Here is a 22,851-nt window from a genome sequence, read left to right on the forward strand (position 1 = left end):
AACATTGAATTAGAAATAATGTATTTTTGTGTAATTGTAGGACGATGAAGATGATATATGTGTGATTTGCCATGATGAGTTGTCATATGGAGAGACTAAGATGTTGGACTGTAAACATGAGTTTCATACTGAGGTTAGTCATAGTGTAAAATACATGTAATCACTTTATGGGCTAACATGTTTAATTCTCAAATTCTTATATATATCTTAAAGAAAGAAGCACACAGACCTGTCTAGTTTTCCATTATTTTAATGTATTGTACATATGTTATTGAAAAAAGGATTTTTTTTCATGGATAGGTTCTAATCCTGATGGCAATGTATTGTTTGTCACTGGACATGGTCATCCATCTATTTGCAGCCAATGTGTGAAATTTTTGTTGCATTTTTCTTATGAAATACAATGGGACTTACTTGAAATTTAGTACCATGCTTCTTGAGAGCATGGGTTACCATGCCATGAATTTCACACCAATGACACAACAACTTTCTGTTACTGAGGTTAGTCATAGTGTAAAATACATGTAATCACTTTATGGGCTAACATGTTTAATTCTCAAATTCTTATATATATCTTAAAGAAAGAAGCACACAGACCTGTCTAGTTTTCCATTATTTTAATGTATTGTACATATGTTATTGAAAAAAGGATTTTTTTTCATGGATAGGTTCTAATCCTGATGGCAATGTATTGTTTGTCACTGGACATGGTCATCCATCTATTTGCAGCCAATGTGTGAAATTTTTGTTGCATTTTTCTTATGAAATACAATGGGACTTACTTGAAATTTAGTACCATGCTTCTTGAGAGCATGGGTTACCATGCCATGAATTTCACACCAATGACACAACAACTTTCTGTTACTAAAGAGAAGCATCAGATGTGTGACATGGCTCACAATTTATATATATTTCATTTCATTTGAAATTGGGTTTTTCCGGTTTGCTATTTGAAGTAATTATATATAGATAGGAACTAGTATATGCAACAGTATGTACTATTTATAAAGTTTGATGTTAGGTGCATCAGGCATGAGGAAATTTTTGGCGGTTTCTACTGTTGGGGTTGAATGGTACTATATAAAGTTGGACATTTAAATGTATTAGTATCAAAGGTGCTTGCAGTTACGGCAAATTGAAGTTGGTCACATTGGTATATATATATTGCTATGTTTGTTGTACGTACAGGCGTTGGAGGTATTAACCGAGGAAAAAGAAACAATGCTAAAGAGGAACAATGTTATATGTCATGTATTTATATGTTGTTTGAATCTTAAGAAGTAAGATAAAATATTGTACTGCAAGACAAAATAGTATGACACTGCGAGCAACTAATCCTACACTGTGTTTGTCTTGTTTATAGCCTATTGAATTTAGAGATTAAATACTTTAAATTCCAAAGAACAGGACGAGGAAGAATTTAACTTGTTAGAATTTGTTACTTCCAATGGTTATATAAACTCATTGTATTTTTGTAGTGCATCAATGAATTAAAGTTCTTTTGGTAGGTAAAGACTTTTCAATTGTATTTTTAAACTCATTGTATATTTTGTAGTGCATCAGTAAGTGGGTGTATGAAAGAGAAAGAACCTGCCCAACATGTCGGGGGCATGCCTTGTTTGAAGATGACTTTCCCAAGCTGGGAACCTAAAAATAGCGTATATTCTGCAGAAAAAGAGCAGAGGTGAAAGGTCAAGCTATGAATCCAGACCTGTGGAGAAAGTTCGTGCAATATGTTGTTTCTGAAGACAGTGGCCAAGATAGGTTGTCATATTAATGTTTCAAAAAGTTAACCATGGTCGGTCCGTTTATAGAATTATGTAGAATGTTATTGGGTAAAGGTTTAAACAGTTTTCAGCTGACGAAGAATCGTGCATGATGCTGAGAGTAAAAGTTTGAAAGATCTCTCATCCACTGATATATAATTATGCAGAAATAATGTCAAAACAACTTATGATTTAAAAGATTCTCTCTCTCTGTTTGTCTCTTCTGAATATAATTACGGTATGCAGAAATAATGTAAATAGCATTTTACAGCTTCCATCTCTCTCTACGGATATATAATTATGTAAAAATAATGTTAATACAATTTTGAATTTTAAAGAATCTTTCTCTTTCCACTGATATATAATTATGCAGAAATAGTGTCAATACAATGTTAAAGATTCTCTCTTTCTCTTTCTCCACTGGTTACAAATTATGGGAATGGTAATTTTCAATAAACTTGAAAGGTTCTCATCACAACTGTTAAAAATTATTGGGGATGTTTAGACCGAAATTTGAAAGTTAATTTTGTTTAAGATTATTTGATCTGGGGATGATAGTAACACTAAAAAGATAAAGCGAGAAGTCTATTTTGACTATAGCTTGTATGGAAGTAGTTAATTGATCCCTTACTTACTTTTTTGGTTCTTTTTGTTAAGATACCAACCATTTTGTGTTCACAACTTTATTATCTTTTTGTTTACATATCTGAGATTATTTGTAAGAAGTGTGTTACCTCTTTGTAAAGTTGTTGACTATGTGACAAGGAAGAGGGTTGGATGATGTGTTACTACATATCTTTAGTAATATTGTAACATTATCTGGTTTGATGCAAAACGGGTAGAAATGTGTATTAAAACATTTTTGACCAAATATGTGCTACATGTTTTTACTGAAGTTATATTTGTTAAATGCTGTTTTTTTTTCATTTTATGTCAAGTTGGAATACAAATAAGATTTCTTTTTGTACATTTTTTGTCTTCATTGATGTTAATAGAAACAACAATTTGCTTTTTAGTGCTAGCCAAAACCTCACTGAGTTATCATGCCCTCTTATTGTTAAATGTGTACCTCAAAAAAACTTTTTTGACAAGTAGATATATTAATGTTAAAAATTTGGAGGCAAAAAAAGATTTGGAGGTTAAAAAAAAAATCGTAACTGTAGGTGTACTTTGTATTATAAAATATTGTTGACATTGTTGTAGTATTCCTTAATATTTAGTAATGCTATACTCTCATTTATTTTCGACTTATTTTCATTTAAAGTGTTGTTCTTTTGGGGTTATGACTTTTAGTTAACATATCTAGTCCTTGCATTTATAAAATTATTGTATTGAGATAAGATGGTTGTGTAATCCATTAATCATCTAAAAATAGGAAAATGTATGAGTCAGCTTTTGTTAGTAGCCATCAGAAAAAAGCTTTCATGAAAAGAAAATCTTAAAATGAATTATTTCATCAAACAATTTTTCTTTAGTTTTAATCATGGTAATTTAATACCCTTTTTTACGAATTGTTTGTTTTTCATATTTATTATGTTACAAGATTTTTTTTGTAAATATAAATCTATTTAAAATCAGGAAAGAATGAATTTAGAAACTTGGAAGATTAGAAAATTAATGAAATCTGACAATTGTTTATATGGTACCATTCCCATTTAAAAAAAAAAATTTGGGGGTGGGGATGGTCTCCATTCCCAATAAAGAACTACACAGACCATGGTATATATATCAACCTAAGATTTTGATTTGCAGATATTTGTAAGGTATTTGTATATTTCAATAGCAATCTTTATCAATAAGGTAATATTAAAATTTTAGTCTATTGGGATTCCTTGACATATACCATTGATTGAATACACTGGTACATCATTAATATTTGGTATGGATTTATATTAGCTTGGAAATTTAAATATTAAGCCATGATTCATTGACCGAAACGTTTGCATAGTTTATGTGCAAGCCATTTAAATTTCAACATTTTCAATAAAATCTTAAAGGCACAGAGATTTTACATGGCCTAGTTCATGACCATTAAAATATTCATTCATGATTTCAAACTACAAACTAAAGCACATTTTACAATTCAGATTTGAGTAACGAAAATGGGTCCAATTGATATTTTACCATGCCATATTATTGAATATATACATGTTATTCAACTTATTTCTGTCACAAGAATGTACCTCATAACTGTGAGAAATAGAATAATGAGAAAAAAAAATCATTGTTCAATTTATAGTGGCATTGTTGTATTTTTTTTTTTATGTTTCTACATCAAGGAGATGATTTTTATTATGTTGAATTTTGAACCAATGACTTATTTGGCAAGTGTGTGCCGCTTGTAAGTGTTATTAAATTCATTAATTTCTTATACAATTTTTTGTGGTTTGATTACAATGAGGATTATACTTTGAAGATTTGTGGGTATAGATAGGATGTTGAATCTAACACACCTTCCTAACAATGAGTACTTTAAGCAGTTTTTATACAATTCTATTATCTTGGATTGCAAATCACTGCCAATGATCGTTCTTTTTAATTATGGGAATTAACAAATATTTATAAATATAAAAAATATTTTCAAAAATTTCCATGGAAAACTTTTTTTATATTGATTGCAGTTTCCTTTTATTACTTTTTTTCATCATTTATAAATAATGTTGATAATTATAATTGAAGAATCTTAATTAAAAATAACTAATAGCGAGAGAAAAAAGGTGAAGACTACATTAAATATACTTAAATATCACCCTTAAACTTGGATCTCGTCTTTGTTTTTTTCAATATTTCTTGCAATGTTTTAAGATTTGATAAATAGAAGCAGGACTTTAAATTCCTGAAGTGGTAGATCTTGAAACTTTTGCCCTACACAAACTAAACATTTCATGGTTTTATGTTGCAACAAAATTTCATTTAACATTGCACCACTATATCTTTCAAATACAATTCATTTGAAACTAGAAACATTGTTTTGCACCAGAAAAAATATTACTTACTCTAATCTTACATTCCTAGCTGGTCATCATTCAAAAGTCGAGGTTTGATAGCGTTTCTTATTACAGGGACGTTGATATAGACTGGTTTTACTGTTGAAAAAAATGAGAGTTATGTCGTCCTCTTAGTTTTGATATTTGAAAAAAGGAGTATGTTTGAAAGATCAAGATGGTTATAAAGGCTGTAAGGATGTATATGCTGTTTATATTGTTACACATGTTAATAAACTTTATATAGAAAAACACTGATTTAGTACTTCACATTGCCGAAAAGTGCCTGAAAACTCGTAATTTTATGATAAGCTGGTGTTGGGGAAATATAAATCATCTTGGCTATTTTCAAAATTTGTATTTCAGTGGCAGCAATTACCTGGTTATTGGTTTTTAAAGTAAACAAATTTAAGGATTATTCTTCAAACTCTCTATTTAGGTTTAAAGACATAATGATAATTTGACTGATGTTCTTTTATTACCTCTGGTATTTTCTAAGATATTTGTGCTCTATCTACGATAGTAGAGGGGCATTATGTTTTTCCAGTCGTTCGTCTGTCCTGCTTCAGGTTAAATTTCTTGTCATGATATGATCTTTCTAATGTTAATGCCAAATTAGAGTTTTTACCCCAATTTCATGGTCAACTGAACACAAAAAATGATTCTGTGAGTGGGGCATTCGTGTACTATGGACACATTCTTGTTTCATGGGTTTAAGGTGTTACAAAATGTTACAGAGAAGAGGCATTCAATATTTCTTTAACTGAAACATCATGTACAGGCAAAAAAAAGAAAAAAAAAAAGAGAAGCTTTATCTTTACTTTTTGTCAATTTATTGGCAACTTTTTAATATGAAATTTGTTATTATTTTCTGAACACCTTGTATTGAGTGTTGTTAGGATAAAGTAAAGAATATTAATGATAATTTCAATTTTCACTAATATCTTGGCCAAATATGGGCCTTATTGCCCCTACTACTTTATTTGCAGTTTTTTTCTAAGGAAAAATCTGGTTCATTTAATTGTGAAGACTACTAAAAAAATAAAGTCACAAAAATGCTGAAACCTGAGGAAAATTCAAGACGAAAAGTCCCTTTTTAAATGGCAAGATCAAAAGTTCAATCACATAAAACGAATGGATAACAACTGTCATATTACTGACTTGGCACAGGTATTTTCATATGTAGAAAATTGTGGATTGAACCTGTTTTTATAGCTGCTAGCTTAACCTCTCACTCGGTCTCATCAAATTCCATTAAATTGAAAACCATGTGTGACAAACAGACATAAATAGTTTAAAATGTCAAAATAGGGGTTCAGCAGTCAATATTGTGTTATAATTTTAATCACTATAAAAACAAACAAATATATAACAAAGTAGCACAAAAAGTCATGTAGACAAAGCACATAAGCAAAAATAAAAGGCAAGAATACAAAAATTTACAATAGCACAATAAAATCATATATACCAGAATTGAATTTTGTATTTGCACCAGACACGTTCCGTCTACAAAAGACTCATCAATGCCGCTCAAATACACACAATAAGGCATACAAAGCACATTAGCACAAAATGAAAGACAAGAGTAAAAAAAAATACCAGTATGATAGAACAATATGAGCAAGCGAGCAGCTGCCAACAGTTCCATGCAATAACTTTATAGTTTAAAAAAAAAATGCAATAACTAAAATACCAAACTTCCAAGAAAAGTTCAAAACAGAAAGTCCTTTATGAAATTTTAAAACAAAAATCAAATACAGCAAATGAATAGAAAACAACTAGATTCCTAACTTGGTACAGACATTTCTTTATGTAGCAAATTTACCTGACGATATTGGGATATCGGTATTTAGTCGGATCTTAACTTGTACATGTGATTTTACATTTGTATTTTTAAAAATTACTAACAAATGTCGAAATGTTCAGGACTTAATTAAATCTGTATTTGGGTAAGGTGATGCAAACATACTATTTTTATTGCGTCTTATACTTTGAGAAGCAAATAATCGTTTACTACCTTATCAAAATATTGTGTAAAACGTTAATTATGAGCTATGAAAGTCAAGTGGCTTGAGCATATTTCTGAGAAAGTTTTAAAAAATTTCAAAGAAATATTGTTTACAGTGGGTTAGCTTTCATTAGTCTTCACATCCTATAGATTAACAACTTTTGGTTTTATTTGTAATTTAGAATCTTCATTGAAGGTGGAGCACGAATGCACAGTTAATTAATTATATTGATGTGCCATTTGTATGCAAGAGTGACATTCCTTTGTATTATGTGCCGATTCGAAAAAAGATATGCCAGTATTGTCTCCCTTCAACAGGTTCATTATTTTATAATTAAGAATAGGTTTCTGATGTAATTTTGAATACTTATAAAATGTATCAATTCAATATATTTCAGTTTTTGTTATTGGTGTATCAAAAACATTGATGTACGAATATAATTTCATAAATTTGAAATGTTTAAAATGATTACATACCATTATAAAGAACCGTTCATCATTTTTGAATATCACTATAAATGAAAGACGAATTGTCTATTCTTTAGTTTTCTATGTTGTGTCATGTGTACTATTGTTTGTCTGTTTGTCTTTTTCATTTTTACCTATGGCGTTGTCAGTTTATTTTCGATTTATGAGTTTGACTGTCCCTTTGGTATCTTTCGTCCCTCTTTTATCTCCCTTTCATGATAGATTGATTGGGAAATTAACCAGAGTTATCTAATATCAATCACAGAGAGGGACTAGCAAGCAATTTTTAATTGTAGCTTATTTAACGTTAAAACACTTTTCCACTATAAACGAATGTTACTTTATACAAATATAAGGACTTTGTTAGCTAAATCTACAAATTTTATTAGATATTATGAATTTTTATTACAATAGATTACTATGCTACTTTATGTATAAATAGAGGTCAAGTTCGATATTGGAGATTTAACTTTTACTGTTTGGAGTTATGGTCTTTGCTAGATTGGAAAATGGGATTCTCTGATGTTTCCATGCAATAACTTATAAACCTTGCATCACAGGAGCATATAAGGAAAAATGAAAAGAAAACTAGAATATCCTTTAGCTTCATAATTTGCTAAATAGAATGTAATAGATTATGTCCATTCACTGAATTATCTAAAAGTTGACTATGTTGAACGCATTTATCCCATCTTACTTGAAATAACGAATACAAAATGTAAGTCTGCAACATATCTCGATTTGAAAGTTAAGATTTGGGTCGGTTGGAGAGTAAAAATTTTCGACAAAAGAGACGATTTCAGCTGCTCATTGTGAACTTTCTATTTCATTATATCAACATTCAAGCAATTCCATCACAAGGAGTGAACATTTCCAGTTGTTGCTATATACCAGAGGACGAAAGTTGATAGATGGTAGAGACGTCAAAGGTACAATTTAAATAAGAGATTTAATTACGGAAGTTTAAGTCATCCCTTCGCAAATTTTACAGATTCCATCACTTGTTTGTTGGCTGATATGGAATATTTTTTTCTCAGATGACTACGCCACTACAAATATTTTCCAGTTGTGTAATCACAAGTCTGTCATCTTCCTTGAATGTGACAAACCGTATTCAACCACCGGGTTTATACTTGCATCAGCAATAGGACAGGTGCTACATTTGGAGCACCTGAGATCAGTACTGTTTCAGTATGAAATAAATTCAAGCTAACATCTGACAATTAAAGACACTTCGTGTTGATCATTTGAATACAACCCCGGTGATAAGTTTTAATACGATAGGTAACATGTCTGACGTCATCATCTGTTAAACAGATATTCCATAAGTTTCAACAAACTCGTGGTGGAGCCTGTAGTTTACGGGTTGTCGTTGGTTCATGTCTGTCACACGTTTATACGTAAAGATTTTTTGCTATAAGTAATGATAAAAAAGGTCATTAGTGTTCTCGTTTAAATTACTTCACATTTTAAATGTTGGACCTTTTATTGCCGGCCATACGTTATGGTTTACTAATTGTAGAAGGCTGTACGATTGCCTAAAATTGCTTAATTATACCCAATTTATTTGAATTCTTGTGGAACATATATTTCAGCAATAATAAAGTTTATCAATAATCTTTTTGAGACTAATTCCGCGCTGTTACTCAGTCTTTGTAAAACGTCACCAGTGTCTGAACAGGAAGTTGATGAACCGGGGTTATGTCAAAGAACATCTTTTCCCTTTTCTAAACAAAAGTACGTCAAAAAGTACATATACCTTGTTGATAAATATTCCTCTTCAACTTCACAAATAATACACGATGTTTTTGAAGTATAGATACTGGATGCTGACGTTATTTATCATCTTAAGGTAGATAGGGTGTCTTCCTCCATCTTGGATTTTGAAATACCAGAATACAAGGTCTATATCTTTGATAAAATGTGCAAATTTTGAGATAGGTAGGTAATTCATGTGTAAGATTTTTCATAATAATATAGAAAATGCAATGTTTTATCATATTTATGGTTGTATTTTACCATTAACCGAATACTTTTGTTTGATTCAATTTTTTCCAACTTTTTTTTTGCCAAATAAGGGGAGATAACTCAAATGCAAGGGCAGATAATTCAGATTGTGATATTTTCACAATAGAATGTGTGGAATTTACCCATTTTATTATGTAGCAAGAAAACGAGTTCGGTGACCCCCATTTTTCTTTTTCTTATCTGAAAGAATAATATTGCAGCCATCTTCTCATATTTTATCTAAAAATTCTATGGTGTAGTTTTCGTTTTAATGAGGAAAATTGGGTTTTCCATGCATATTCTATACTAAATCTGACAACTTTGCACAACCTGTAGTGTGAAAATAAGTCCGGTGACCCATTCTTTTAATTAATGTTATGAAACAAGCTGGTTATAAACTACATTTTGGCAAATTATCAAAAAATTCTATGGATTATAATTTAGACAACCCATCTACCTTAATAGCGTGTTATAGTATTCTTTTATTGTCATTTTGCATACTAATTTACCGTTTACTCTATATTTGGTGGTATCCATTTGACGTGGTTCGGTACTTATACATCCCGTCATTGTGCTATTGTGCTATTGTGCTATTGAACAATTTTGTATTCTTGTCTTTTATGTATGTTTGTGTGCTTTGTTTATATGACATTTGGTCTTACAGATTTGTTTGTTGTTTTACTGATTGAGATTGTAACACATTGTTTACTGTTGTACCCCTATTTTGACATTTTACCATCTATGTCTGTTTGTTATGTTTACACATCGTTGTTAATATGATGGAACTTTATGCGACTGTCATACACGTGATAGGTTAAGCTAGCTGTAAAAACAGTTTGATCAACCTCTTCTACATAAGAAAATGCCTGTACCAAGTCCGACATATGACAGTTGTTATCCATTCGTTTGATGTGTTAGCTTTTGATTTTTTTGCTTTTACATAGCAGAAGTGTTTTGTACTATTATGAATCACAATTTATGACCAAACTCAGTAAAGACGCGTCTGAATTGCATTTGAAAAATCAACAACACTTACCGTTATCTTTATCACAGTTTTTCATTTAATAATCAAACGTTTTTTTAAATATAATGCCGAAATTTATTCAAAATAACTTACTTGCAATCATTAAATTTTAAATGATAATAACCGTCCTTTCCTAGATTAAGATATTTCAGTTTAACATGGAAATTCTACACTCAATTTTACGACAACAGAGACGATTATTTGTTCCCTTTTGTTTATTTTCCTTTTTCGGACGGTGAAGTTCCTTTTGCATCATTAAAAGGTGTTTTATATATCACAAGTCGTTCGCTATGGCCAGGACTGTTGTGACGTTTTGGATTCCAATGAACGTCAGCTATGTACTACTGGTAAATTTATGTCAGGGATTTCGATATCACAAATTACTTAAAACCTTTACTCAATTCTTCCATGAATAAAAAGATTTGGTTTTGAATAAAATTGAGAATGGAAATGGGGAATAAGTATTTAGTTTAATATGTTGTGTCTTGTGCACTATTATTTGTCTGTTTGTGATTTTTGTCGAGCCTGCAACTTTTGTTGCAGAAAGCTCGACATAGGGATAGTGATCCGGCGGCGGTGTTAGCTCACTTCTTAAAAGCTTTATATTTTAGAAGGTGGAAGACCTGGATGCTTCATACTTTGTATATAGATGCTTCATGTTACGAAGTTTCCGTCAGTCACATGTCCAATGTCCTTGACCTCATTTTCATGGTTCAGTGACCACTTGAAAAAAAAGTTCAAATTTTTTGTAATGTTGAATTCTCTCTTATTATAAGTAATAGGATAACTATATTTGATATGTGCGTACCTTGCAAGGTCCTCGTGTCTGTCAGACAGTTTTCACTTGACCTCGACCTCATTTCATGGATCAGTGAACAAGGTTAAGTTTTGGTGGTCAAGTCCATATCTCAGATACTATAAGCAATAGGGCTAGTATATTCGGTGTATGGAAGGAATGTAAGGTGTACATGTCCAACTGGCAGGTGTCATCTGACCTTGACCTCATTTTCATGGTTCAGTGGTTATAGTTAAATTTTTGTGTTTTGGTCTGTTTTTCTCATACCATATGCAATAGGTCTACTATATTTGTTGTATGGAATGATTGTTAAGTGTACATATCTAGCGGGCAGATGTCATGTGACCTTGACCTCATTTGCATGGTTCAGTGGTCAAAGTTAAGTTTTTGAGTTTTGGTCTTTTTATCTAATGCTATATGCCATAGGTCAACTATATTTGGTGTATGGAAATATTTTATGATCTTTATGTCAGTAGAGCAGGTTTTATTTAACCGTGACCTCATTTTCACGGTTCATTGCACAGTGTTAAGTTTTTGTGTTTTGGTCTATTTTTCTTAAACTATAAGTAATGTGTCAACTATATATGTTGTATAGAAGCATTGTTAGCTGTACCTGTCTGCCTGGCATGGTTCATCTGACCTGGACCTCTTTTTCAAGGTTCATTGGTCTTTGTTTAGTTATCTTGGTTGATGTTAAGTTTATGTGACAGTTGTAATAAAGCTTAGCTTTATACTTAGGACTATCAACATAATATCAATGATTAGTATAGAAGGCGAGACATTTCAGCGTGTGCACTCTTGTCTTTTTTAGCTATAACGTTGTCAGTTTATTTCCGATCTCTGAGTTTAAGTGTACCCTTCTGTTACTAGTAGTTGATCGCTATAAAAGGACAACATATATATTTATATAAAAACAAACTCACATTATTTTATCTCAAAATATTAATTCTATAATTATTAAAAAGCTTAGAAACAAATTAAAACCATTGCAGTTTATTACTGTCTCAAATAGTAGATTTAACCACCCAATAATTACGAGTTAAAAAAAAATGTGTTTATGTAACACAAATAGAAATCAAACAATAAATCTCTCACTTTACACACAAATGTCCATGCTGATATCAATCCTTTGTTTTGCATTCCTCCGATTTCTTTTGTGATGTTCTGCTATCGTTTCATCATTGATCTATACACCGCTGTCGTATTTTTAAAAACTTTTCTGTAAGTTAAGAGGATATGAGCTTCACAAATATCTATATTTCACGTCTTCTGATACTGCTCAGGCGAAACAAAAATTATAAATAATACGACATTTGAAAAATTAAATTGTTTTTAACATACCATCTTAACAACTTAACAACATAATAGTTTGAAATATGAAATTAAAAAGGCAACGTTGCTTACAAGTAATCATAAAGCAAACAATTATATAACTTATATTTAACAATGGAAGACCAGTTTGTCAGTAAAACATGAAATAAGCATTTTAATTTCTCAATTGTTGCAAGATATTTCTTCTCTAAAAGTCATACATAATATAACAAATACGCGTGACACATATTTTTTATTTTAAAAACTATATTTGTCATATTGTTTCCATAGACTTATTAGTGTCGAATTTCAACTTAACATAAAAACAAATTACAATGGCAATTATTTATCAATTCTCTTTATATTTTGACTTACATTTCTATTTATATATTTCAACTTACCTTCTTGAACTAATACTGATTTTTCTAACCGTGTTGGGTAAAGTTTTAAAGTAAAATAGGATTGAGATCTCAAAAAAACATGTTTCACCCCCCCCCCCCCCATTTTTGCGTTACCCTCAATGCTGGAAACCCTGTCTCTTTTAAGTCTAGTCATTTTTTTAAATGTTGATTCATAAATGTATTTCGGAGTATTGTGTGACGTCTAGTTTAGCTTAATTAGTATACGTTGTATACATTATTGTTTAGGGCCAGCTGAAGCTGATTTTTCTCGTATTGAAGAGACATAGGTGGTTTTTGGCGGTTTTCTGCTTATTGGTCGAGTGTTGTCTCGTTGACACATACCTATTTACGTTCTTTATTTCATTTAAGCCAACAGTTTAAAGTGACTGACCAAAGTGGTAGGAACAATTTAATTTTAACAGATTTATTACAATCTGCTTAATTATTATGTGACTTCCCAGTATTGTCAGGTGTATCGTTATCTGCTCTTTTGGCAACCAACATCCTGATTATTTCTGTATTTCTATGATTACAAGCCGCAGTTACTTTGGTCTGATCCCCTTTGTTACATGTATTATAATATGCTTCTCTATCTAATTACATACTTAATATTTTTTTATGTTGTAGTCGATATGCAATCAACACAAGTGAGTGACCGTCGGTGGTTCATTTATTATAATCTACTCCTTTGTCTTACAAACCTCCTGACTGTTTTTTTTTCATTACCATATTCACAAGCCATAACACGAGCACACAAACCGTCATTGTTACATTAATTACGATCCGCTCCTTTGTCTAACAACATCCTGACTATTTTGTTCTTGCCACGTCTACGAACCATCATTAAAGGAGAAACACTATCACTGCCACATTTATTATAATCTGCTCCTTTGTCTATCAGCATACTTACTATTTCTTTACGACCTAACATTAGAGGAGACACACCATTATTGCCACATTTATTATAATCCGCACCCTTGTCTAACAACATCCTGACAATTTCTTTATGATCACGTAAACAAGCCATCATTAGAGGATACACACCATCATTGTCACATTTATTATAATCTGCCCCTTTGTCCAACAACATCTTAACTATTTCTTTATGGCTACGTCTACAGGCGATCATTAGAGGTGACAGTCCATTATTGTCAGATGTATTGTAATCTGCTCCTTTTGCAATCAACATCCTCACTATATCTTGGTTTCCATGCATACAAGCCACAATTACTGGTGATTGACCCCCTTTGTTGCATTTATTGTAATCAGCCCCATTGTCTAACATCATCTTTAATATTTCTGTATGTCCTAGTCGACATGTAGTCAACACAGGTGAATGGCCACCGACGCTACATTTATTATAGTCTGCTCCCTTGTGTAACAACATCCTTACTATTTCTTTATGACCGTGTTTGCAAGCCATCATTACAGGAGATAAACAATTATTGTCACATTTATTATAATCTGCACCTTTGCCTAACAACATCTTTACTATTTCTGTGTCATCAAATATACAAGCCATCATTACAGGTGACCAACCATATTTGTCACATTTATTACAGTCTGCTCCTTTGTCTAACAATATCATTGCTATTTCTTTATGACCATGTTCACAAGCAATCATTAATGATGACCGACCGTTATCACAATGCTCATGATAGTTTGCTCCTTTGATTAACAATATCTCCACTATTTCTGTAAATCCTTGTTTACAAGCCATCATTAAAGGTGACCAACCATATTTGTCACATTTATTACAATCTGTTCCTTTGTCTAACAACATCTTTGCTATTTCTTTATGACCATGTTCACAAGCAATCATTAACGATGACCGACCGTTATTGCAATGTGCATGATTGCTTGCTCCCTTGTCTAACAACATCCTTACAATTTCTGTATAACCTTGTTTACAAGCCATTAGGACAGGTGACCAACCATGATTGTCACATTTATTATAGTCTGATTGTGCTTCTATCAATATCCTTACAATTTCTGTATGACCATGTTTACACGCCATGAGTATGGGTGACTGGCCGTAACAGTCACGTTTGTTATAATTTGCTCCTTTGTTGATCAAAATCATCAATATTTCCGTATGACCATGTTGACAAGCCATAAGAACGGATGATTGGCCATAACAGTTAAGTTTATTTAAATTTGCTCCTTTGTTTAACAACATCTTTACTGTTTCTTTATGACCAAATCTACATGCAATCGTTACAGGTGACTGACCATAAGACCCAACATCGTTAACACCTACACCATGACTGCAACACCACTGAATCATTGCAATGTCTCCGATGAAACAACAAAGTAGCATGACAGTGTTACATACAACATCAGCATCATATGACTTTCTCCTTAAAGTTCCAAAGTCTTCAATACCAAGGGTATACACTAATTGTGTCTGGAAAGATATATCCAATGTGTTCAAATAGCAAAGGAACTGCTGTCTAAACTGATGAATCTTCATATTTCTATTATTGAATACATCCTGTAATTGTCCCTTCGACCAGTCATCAATTATTCTCCTCATGTATAATTGATGATACTGTGGGGGTAAAATAGTTATAAACTGATCCACATAATCCATTCTTTCCAGTAAAAATCTTTCCCGAATTAAACATCTGTCAGCATTCTTGATAAGGCAAACAACAATTTTCTGTCCAAAATATTTAGCTAAAAAGTCGAAAACTTTATCATGTATAGATGAATATGAGCTATGGTTTTCTAGGTATGTTGTTCTTTCTTTCTTTAAAAATGTATGTAAAAGATAATCCAATTCATCTTTTAAAACAAGTCTTGAGGTTCCTCTGTCTAGTCTACATGCCTCACATGTGTTCTCAATAACGGTTCTTGTTTCTTCGTCAATCTCTCCCGTCAATATTTCTTCATTGACCTTGTTATTGAACATTACACATAAAGCTAAGGCACAATGTTTACCAAAAAATCCTTTCGTTTGTAGCTGGTCAACTTGGGTTTTATAAATATCAAAAGGATGCAGGAAAAAATCTTTGATATCAATCGTAGGATTTTCGTGATACAATTGACATATCAGTGGAAAACAATCATATAAATCATAATAATCTGTAACCTGATAAGCTTTTGTAGTTAGATAAATCTCAGCTATTGATTGTTTTTCAGCTTTTAACAAGCAATTTCTATTTGACAATAGATTACACACACATGACTTGAATATAGATAGTGTGTCAAACTTTTTATCTTGATACACTTGCAATCTACATGCAACAATGAATTTTGCTTGTTTATCTTCAAGAAAATCTTTTATACGCCCGATTATTGGTTCCCAAATTTTGACATCAGTATGGTTTAAAGAAAAGTTCCCACATAAATCATCTACTACAAACAATGTTCTCTTGTTTGGATTGTAAAACTTAACGATGTCACCTGGCTCTGTTACTATAAGTATGTCGTAACCATCTGCACCCATTTCTAAAGCCACGTGTTGGAGGGTGGCAGTCTTCCCTACGCCAGAACTAGCAGTTATGGTTACACAATCATGTATCTGTAAGGATTCCAGTACATGCTTGGCAGCTCTTGTTTTTACAAACATCTTATCTCTGTTTTTCCATTTTTCAAGATTTTTTTTTATTTGTACTAAAAAGAAAAGTATAATCTATACTTCAACATATGGTAAAATTCACAGACTATGTTAAAAAGGCCAAAAAAAGTACGAAGTTGAAGAGCATTTAGGACCAAACATTCCTTAAAGATTTGCCAAATACAGCTAAAGTAGTCTATTCCTGAGGTAGTAAAGCCTTAGTATTTGAAGATTTAATTTGTGAAGTTTTGTTAACAGTTAGTTTATAATTCTGAAAATATCAATGATAAACCGAGTCAACACAGCAGTGCTGATTACTGGGCTGGTGATACCCTCGAGGAAATAAATCTCCACCAGCAGTGGCATCGACCCACACTACTGGACGAAAAAACAACTGTCCATACCAGTAACAGTCATTGTACGACTATTTTAGTCTGTGGAAGACTGAAGAAGACTGTCAAATCAACCTTATTTCGTTGTTACAGTTAAATTATGTCTGTCCCAACACTTTTATGGGTTGTGAAAAACATTAAATGCTATCAACAGTAATTTTAGGACTGTTGCAGTGGTTTACGGCGTTGTCACAGCCAAATACTATTTATAACAGTCTTTCTAAAAGTTGTGGCAGTTGTATAATGTTTGTCCCAACCTTTTTATAGTTGGGACAGTTGAAATTTGTTTGTGTCAACTTTTCAGACGTTTAAGCAGTCAAAAAATGTTTGTTACAATGTTTTTAGAGTTGTAACAGTCGTAAAATGTTTGTTACAACTTTTTAAATGTTGTTACAGTCATTAAATGTTCATTACAACTTTTAAAAGGTTGCCACAGTCGTAAAATGTTTAAAACAAACATTTCATGGGTTGTTTCAGTCGGTAAATATGTAATACAAATATTTTAGTGTGACGGTTGCGAATGTTAAAACAATGTGTACACGTCTAAGGTGCACCTTCTCAAAGTTTGATACAGGATAAATGGATAAATGAGGGGGGGTAGGAGGGGGTCCAATCCCGAAATCCCGAGCTTATTTTTGCTTAATCCCGATTTCCCGGGCCTAATTCGACCATATCCCGAAATCCCGATAAAATAACATGCTGTTTTGGCAAAAACATTGATAAATGATTGTATACTGATCTATACTGTTCAAACCAATCATTCAGTTTCTTGTGTAGATTTCCTGTATCTTACATATTATTAACATATTAAACTAGTGAGTCTAGTCTAAAACAATTAATATATTTTTATATGGAGCCGCTGACACATTCAAAAAATTAGAAGACACTTTCACAATGATTAATATAGATATGCTAGTTTGAGTTTAAATAACGGTAAGATATTTTAGTCAGTTACTTAATTGAAGTATGATAGAATATGTTATTACTCTTCTTTACTCTGCAGCCTTTTTGTGTTCCATCCGCAGTATCAAGTAGTTGCGTGTATACAATGAATTCAATGGTTTTTTTTTTGGTGTTTCTTTTGGTAATTCTTTATGTGTGTCTTTCCGTTTAAAATTTCTGACATGAATTCAATATGGACCCTCTTTTGCTCTGCATGTGGTACATTATGATCTTTACCGCAGTTGCTGACAATCACATTATTCTGTAAATGACTTTGTAGTGCTTCGAAATTTAAGATTGTGAAACACCAAATTAAACAATTCTTGGGGTAGTCAAAATCAGACACTTTTTGCTTAAGATTAGTATTCAAAAACATAGATCTTTGAATACTAATCTTATGCTAACACACCTAGTTTAATCCGATTCTTGTTTTGTTCTTGTGTAATCGTGTCCAGATTTACTATTTTGTAATCAAAAAGCGTTGCAAAACATTTACTCAGGTAAAAAAAACCAATCACAACACAGAACACCTAACATTAAGAAACATGGGCCACACGATCTCCTAAACAAAACAGTAGTAAACCAAGGTGCTCCGGTAAAAGTAAGCAGTTTCTGCTCCACATAAAAACATGGACAATCAAATATGAACACATCAAAGAATTCAGCAAACCAATTACATTGAAGAATAAAAACTTCTATCTTATGTAACAAGGAATAAATGTCGATTCTCTAGAATAATAGACAGTCCCTCCTCGTTTAGCCACTCGTGTCAGCGTGTTGATCGTATCTGCAACTACGATCATCCCAATATGGCGGACACAAATTTAGGGAAGGCTGATGGCTGATTTCTCCACTTTTACAGCCTATTCTCAGATTTTGTATTATGTCAAGAAACATCTTATAAGCATAGCATAGCATAAATCATACCCTGTTCTAACTAGAAACTATTGAAATACATTCCCTGTTCTATAGAGCTATAGACGCTCAGAAAATATATACCCTGTATAAAATATATAGATGCAGTTCTAGAAGGTATATTTTAAAAACAGTTAAATAAGCGAACCTGTTCAAGACAAATACTTTGTTTTAAAAAAAAAAAATGTTTTCACCAGCAGGGCATGAAAATGCGACCCAGCATGGTTTCAAGGTGACCCTGTTTTGCGGCTCACTCATACCACTAAAAATGTAGGAAGACTAGTACTCCACCCCAGGAGAATGTGTCAAAGAGACAACAGTTATACCGGAAAGGATTGTCAGTGAATCCCCACCCCCATCCCCCGGGCATATTCTCCATTTCAATTCTCAGTTACATTTCCCTTTTCCAACTTTAGTTTGCCTTAACCAAAGATCACCAAATGTTATGAAATGTATACTTATAGTTACAGAACAGTGCGAGAAAACAGTCTTAATAATGTCAATCCAGCATCTGAATGTGGAGGGTCCCTCAAGCGTTTTTTTTACAAGTGTGGGCATTTGTGATCATCTGTGGCCCATTGACACATTCACCATTCAGTTTACCAAGATTTTGATTAATTCTAGCAGATATTTTTTTGGGGGAATATATTCAGAATTATATTATATTTTTTTATGATTCTTTTATGTGTAGGGACATAGAATCTACGTGGACATAAAATTGATCTGAAAATTCAGTTCCAGTACACCCTCTTGCTTTTTGGTAACTTAGCTTTTATAAATATAAGCTGTTACCTAATAAGGAAGATGTATTATACTGTTGCTGCAGCATTGTGCGCTCATTCTGCCACTGTTGCTGTGTGTTAATACTGAATGTTTCGGTGGAGACACCAGCGCTTTTAGTCTGTCTGGCTAATTTCAAAGTGAAACTGCCTAATCCTTTCTCAACGGCGGATTCTTTAATACCACAATAGCATTCTATGTACTGTTTAAACGCTGTCAAGTTTTCAAATTTAGTAGCATTTTCTGATTTTAGAAAAATGTTAACTTTTTCTTTGCAGAATGGCATTGTTAAGGCTTCATTGTAGAAGGCAATTATGCCCTTGATTTTGATGTCATTTTTTGCATCATCATCTTCATCCATTTTTCGTGCGTCTGCTACCGAAATCGATACCTTTATTGAACAAATTACGGATTATTGATCACTCAACCATAACCAAATTAATGACATCACTGTCATTATTGATACACATTGTTGTCATTGTTGATCATTTCTAACTGTTTTCGTTGAATGTAATATTTTTTGTACACAATGTTATAGATACTTGATCATACTTGTTAAAAGAACAAACCTGAAGAATGTTAAATAGATACTCGCATACTATTTTTTTGGTGGTGTCTTTAAATAAGAGTCCCGATAGATGAAAATCCCGAATTCCCGGACGTAAATACACGTAAATCCCGTATCTCGATTAAACTAAATCCCGAAATCCCGATGTTAAAAAAGCTCTTTCCCGAAATCCCGAACTTAAAAAGTGACAATCCCGGAGTCCCGATAAAGGTCCTACCCCCCCCCCCCCCCCAATAAATGTATTTTATTTAAGTGTCACGTATTGGTGATACAGTTGTGAAATTACCCATAATTTATATGATCCCTCATCTTATGTTGTTGTTGGTTTTTTTTTAAATTTTTTTGCGATCGTTCTATGTCTTTTGTCGTATTCCGTTTATGACATTATAATTATGTCTGTTCATTTGTGAGGCCCCTCATGGGGGGGTCCTAGTAATCACATAATCACCATTTTTTTGCCAATATAATCACATAATCATTAAATATTTGCTTATCTTTAGTAATCAAATAATCATAAACTAAAAATATAGTCCTAGGTAATCAAATAATCATGAAATATTTGGCTTAATAATCAAATAATCATTAAAAAAACGGCCAAGTAATCACATAATCAAAAACCCCATGAGGGCCCTCATTTGTGGCGGACTTGTGCGTTTGACGGTTTATCTTTATTTTTTATTCAGTCTATTCAAGAGTCTTTTATAACTTGTTTTATACCAAAAGCCTTCGTTTAAAAATAGAATTGGAATATTATTGGCAGAAGATTGATTTAATTGTCTTAATTTCAAATTGCTACGTCGGGGTACCTGAAGTAAATTTAAAAGAATATGACTATAAGTTACATACATTTGTATATCATACAGAATAATAAAGCTGATTAATTTTAATTGCTATCCATTAGGGACATTTCCCGACGATAATAAATCAAATCTGTCAAGTTTTATTAAAAACGGAAATCATATTCTTCACCCGTAAACGATTTGACGTTATTGTACCCTTGTCGGCAGAAATAGCGGGTCTGCAAACTTTACAAAAAATCGTAGACATGCCATGGTAGATCAAACTCCGAAACAGTGGTGACATCTGGCTACGCTTCTTTTGTAGAGAAAGGGAAGTATGACCCGAACGATAACGCTGTATGGAGTTTGATGGTAGATATGTAGAAGGGAAACTACATACAATATAACGGATGACCTGGAAATTTCAATCGGTGAGTATAAATGAACAATATTTTAAAGCATGTCTATCAGAATAATCATGGATCCACGATTTTGAAGCGAAACTGTGCACATTTCGTGCCTACCCTCATGCTTCAGGTATGAATCGACGTTCTATATCGGTTTCTCTATATCACCTCACTCGTGCATATTACACATCTTTCTATGTATATATATAATATCATGTTCAAAAGCAAAGTAAGAATTTGGGCTTGTAAAAATTGTTCCCGGGATTGTGACCCCCTTTTTCTGGAAGATCAATAGTCCAAATAATTATGACGTCTTGAAAGGCTATTACAATTTTTTTTCTTTGACGCCTTACTTCGACACAAGACGTCATAATTATTTGGACTAGAAGATCAATTGTATTTGAAAGGGTACATTTAGTTTGACCCCCCCCCCCCCTTTATCCTGGGTTGGGACCCCCTTTTTTTAAATGGCTGGATCCACCCGTGTTCATAGTCTTACTGTGTTAAACCCTACATGATGATGTGGGGCATTCAACAATGGTTTTAATTTTGCCGGATGGCCTTATACTACAAAACCTATATTTATATTGTATATAAAAAAGAAGATGTGGCATGATTGCCAATGAGACAACTGTCCACAAGAGACCAAGATGACACAGCCATTAACAACTATAGGTCACCATATGGCCTTCAACAATGAGCAAAGTCCATACCGCATAGTCAGCTATAAAAGGCCCCGATAAGACAATGAAAAACAATTCAAACAAGAAAACTAACAGCCTTATTTATATAAAAAAAATGAAGGAAAAACAAATATGTAACACATTAACGAACGACAACCACTGAATTACAGGCTCCTGTCCTGACTTGTATGTTAATGTATTGAAAACTGCATGACTCATCTTAAATTTGCTTGAAATATTTCTAACTGGATTTTTTTTTTAAATTGAGAAAATTCAAGTGGAATATTATGACAAAGTAAATATTTATGTGTAAAATGTGAAACTAGCATGTTTGAGTATATTTTTAAAATAATTTCTGAGTCATGATTAACAAAACATGGATATATTTTATAATTCTAAAGCATGTCTTATATTATCAATTAAAAGAACTATTAATCAAATCAGTGTGGCCTTAACTTTTTATTTTCATGTGAACTCTGTCAGTTTAACTTTTTATATAACATTTGCCCGGTTAGCATGGTTAGTCAAAGTTCAATTATGCCTTATAACTTGTTTTGGTCTTGGGGCTGCTGTCTCTTTTGCATATATATATATATATACCAATCATCTCCTTTTAAACATATTTCAAGTGTCTTTTAATTTATTCCACTGTTAAAGAACTTTCCATTCAACAGTCATATTTTTCTACATGTGTTAAACTGTGCTTTGACTACTTCATTGTTTGGTTGCTGTATCATTGATATATACATGTATATTCCACATCTCCTTTCATCATGTATAATCACATCTGATTTCAGATACATGTATTTTGCCTTTTCCAAATTACTAAAATATTTTATTTATATTTAATTTCATATGTTGAAACATTCAGTACGTCATGTATGTGGGAGGATACAAAAAATCTATCTGTAAGCATATTATGTTATGTAAACATGGCCTAAACTTAAGCATTTTATGAATTTTATAGATATTGAATTACAAAAATTAACTTAATTAACTACATGGTATGTCTCACATGGAAGTAATATTTAAATATTACTTCCGTGCTCAGATCAATT

At 32.2% G+C, this 22,851-nt stretch overlaps 2 protein-coding genes across 2 annotated transcripts in view; one reads left to right on the forward strand and one right to left on the reverse strand.

The window, feature by feature from the left end:
* Positions 1-5,002, forward strand: part of LOC143083893 (uncharacterized) — a 64,314-nt gene extending 59,312 nt beyond the window's left edge. Inside the window, exons 13-14 of the mRNA XM_076260268.1 lie at positions 41-133; positions 1,556-5,002. Coding sequence (XP_076116383.1) covers positions 41-133; positions 1,556-1,651 — 189 coding nt within the window. The 3' untranslated portion in view covers positions 1,652-5,002. The remainder of the gene's footprint in view (positions 1-40; positions 134-1,555) is intronic.
* Positions 5,003-13,537: 8,535 nt separating this feature from the next.
* LOC143084297 (uncharacterized) lies at positions 13,538-16,359 on the reverse strand. The gene has a single exon (XM_076260709.1). The coding sequence runs from the start codon at positions 16,337-16,339 to the stop codon at positions 13,538-13,540; it is 2,802 nt and encodes a 933-aa protein (XP_076116824.1). The 5' UTR covers positions 16,340-16,359.
* Positions 16,360-22,851: the final 6,492 nt, after the last annotated feature.

Source organism: Mytilus galloprovincialis, chromosome 7 (genome assembly GCF_965363235.1).
Source record: "Mytilus galloprovincialis chromosome 7, xbMytGall1.hap1.1, whole genome shotgun sequence".
NCBI lineage: Eukaryota > Metazoa > Mollusca > Bivalvia > Mytilida > Mytilidae > Mytilus > Mytilus galloprovincialis.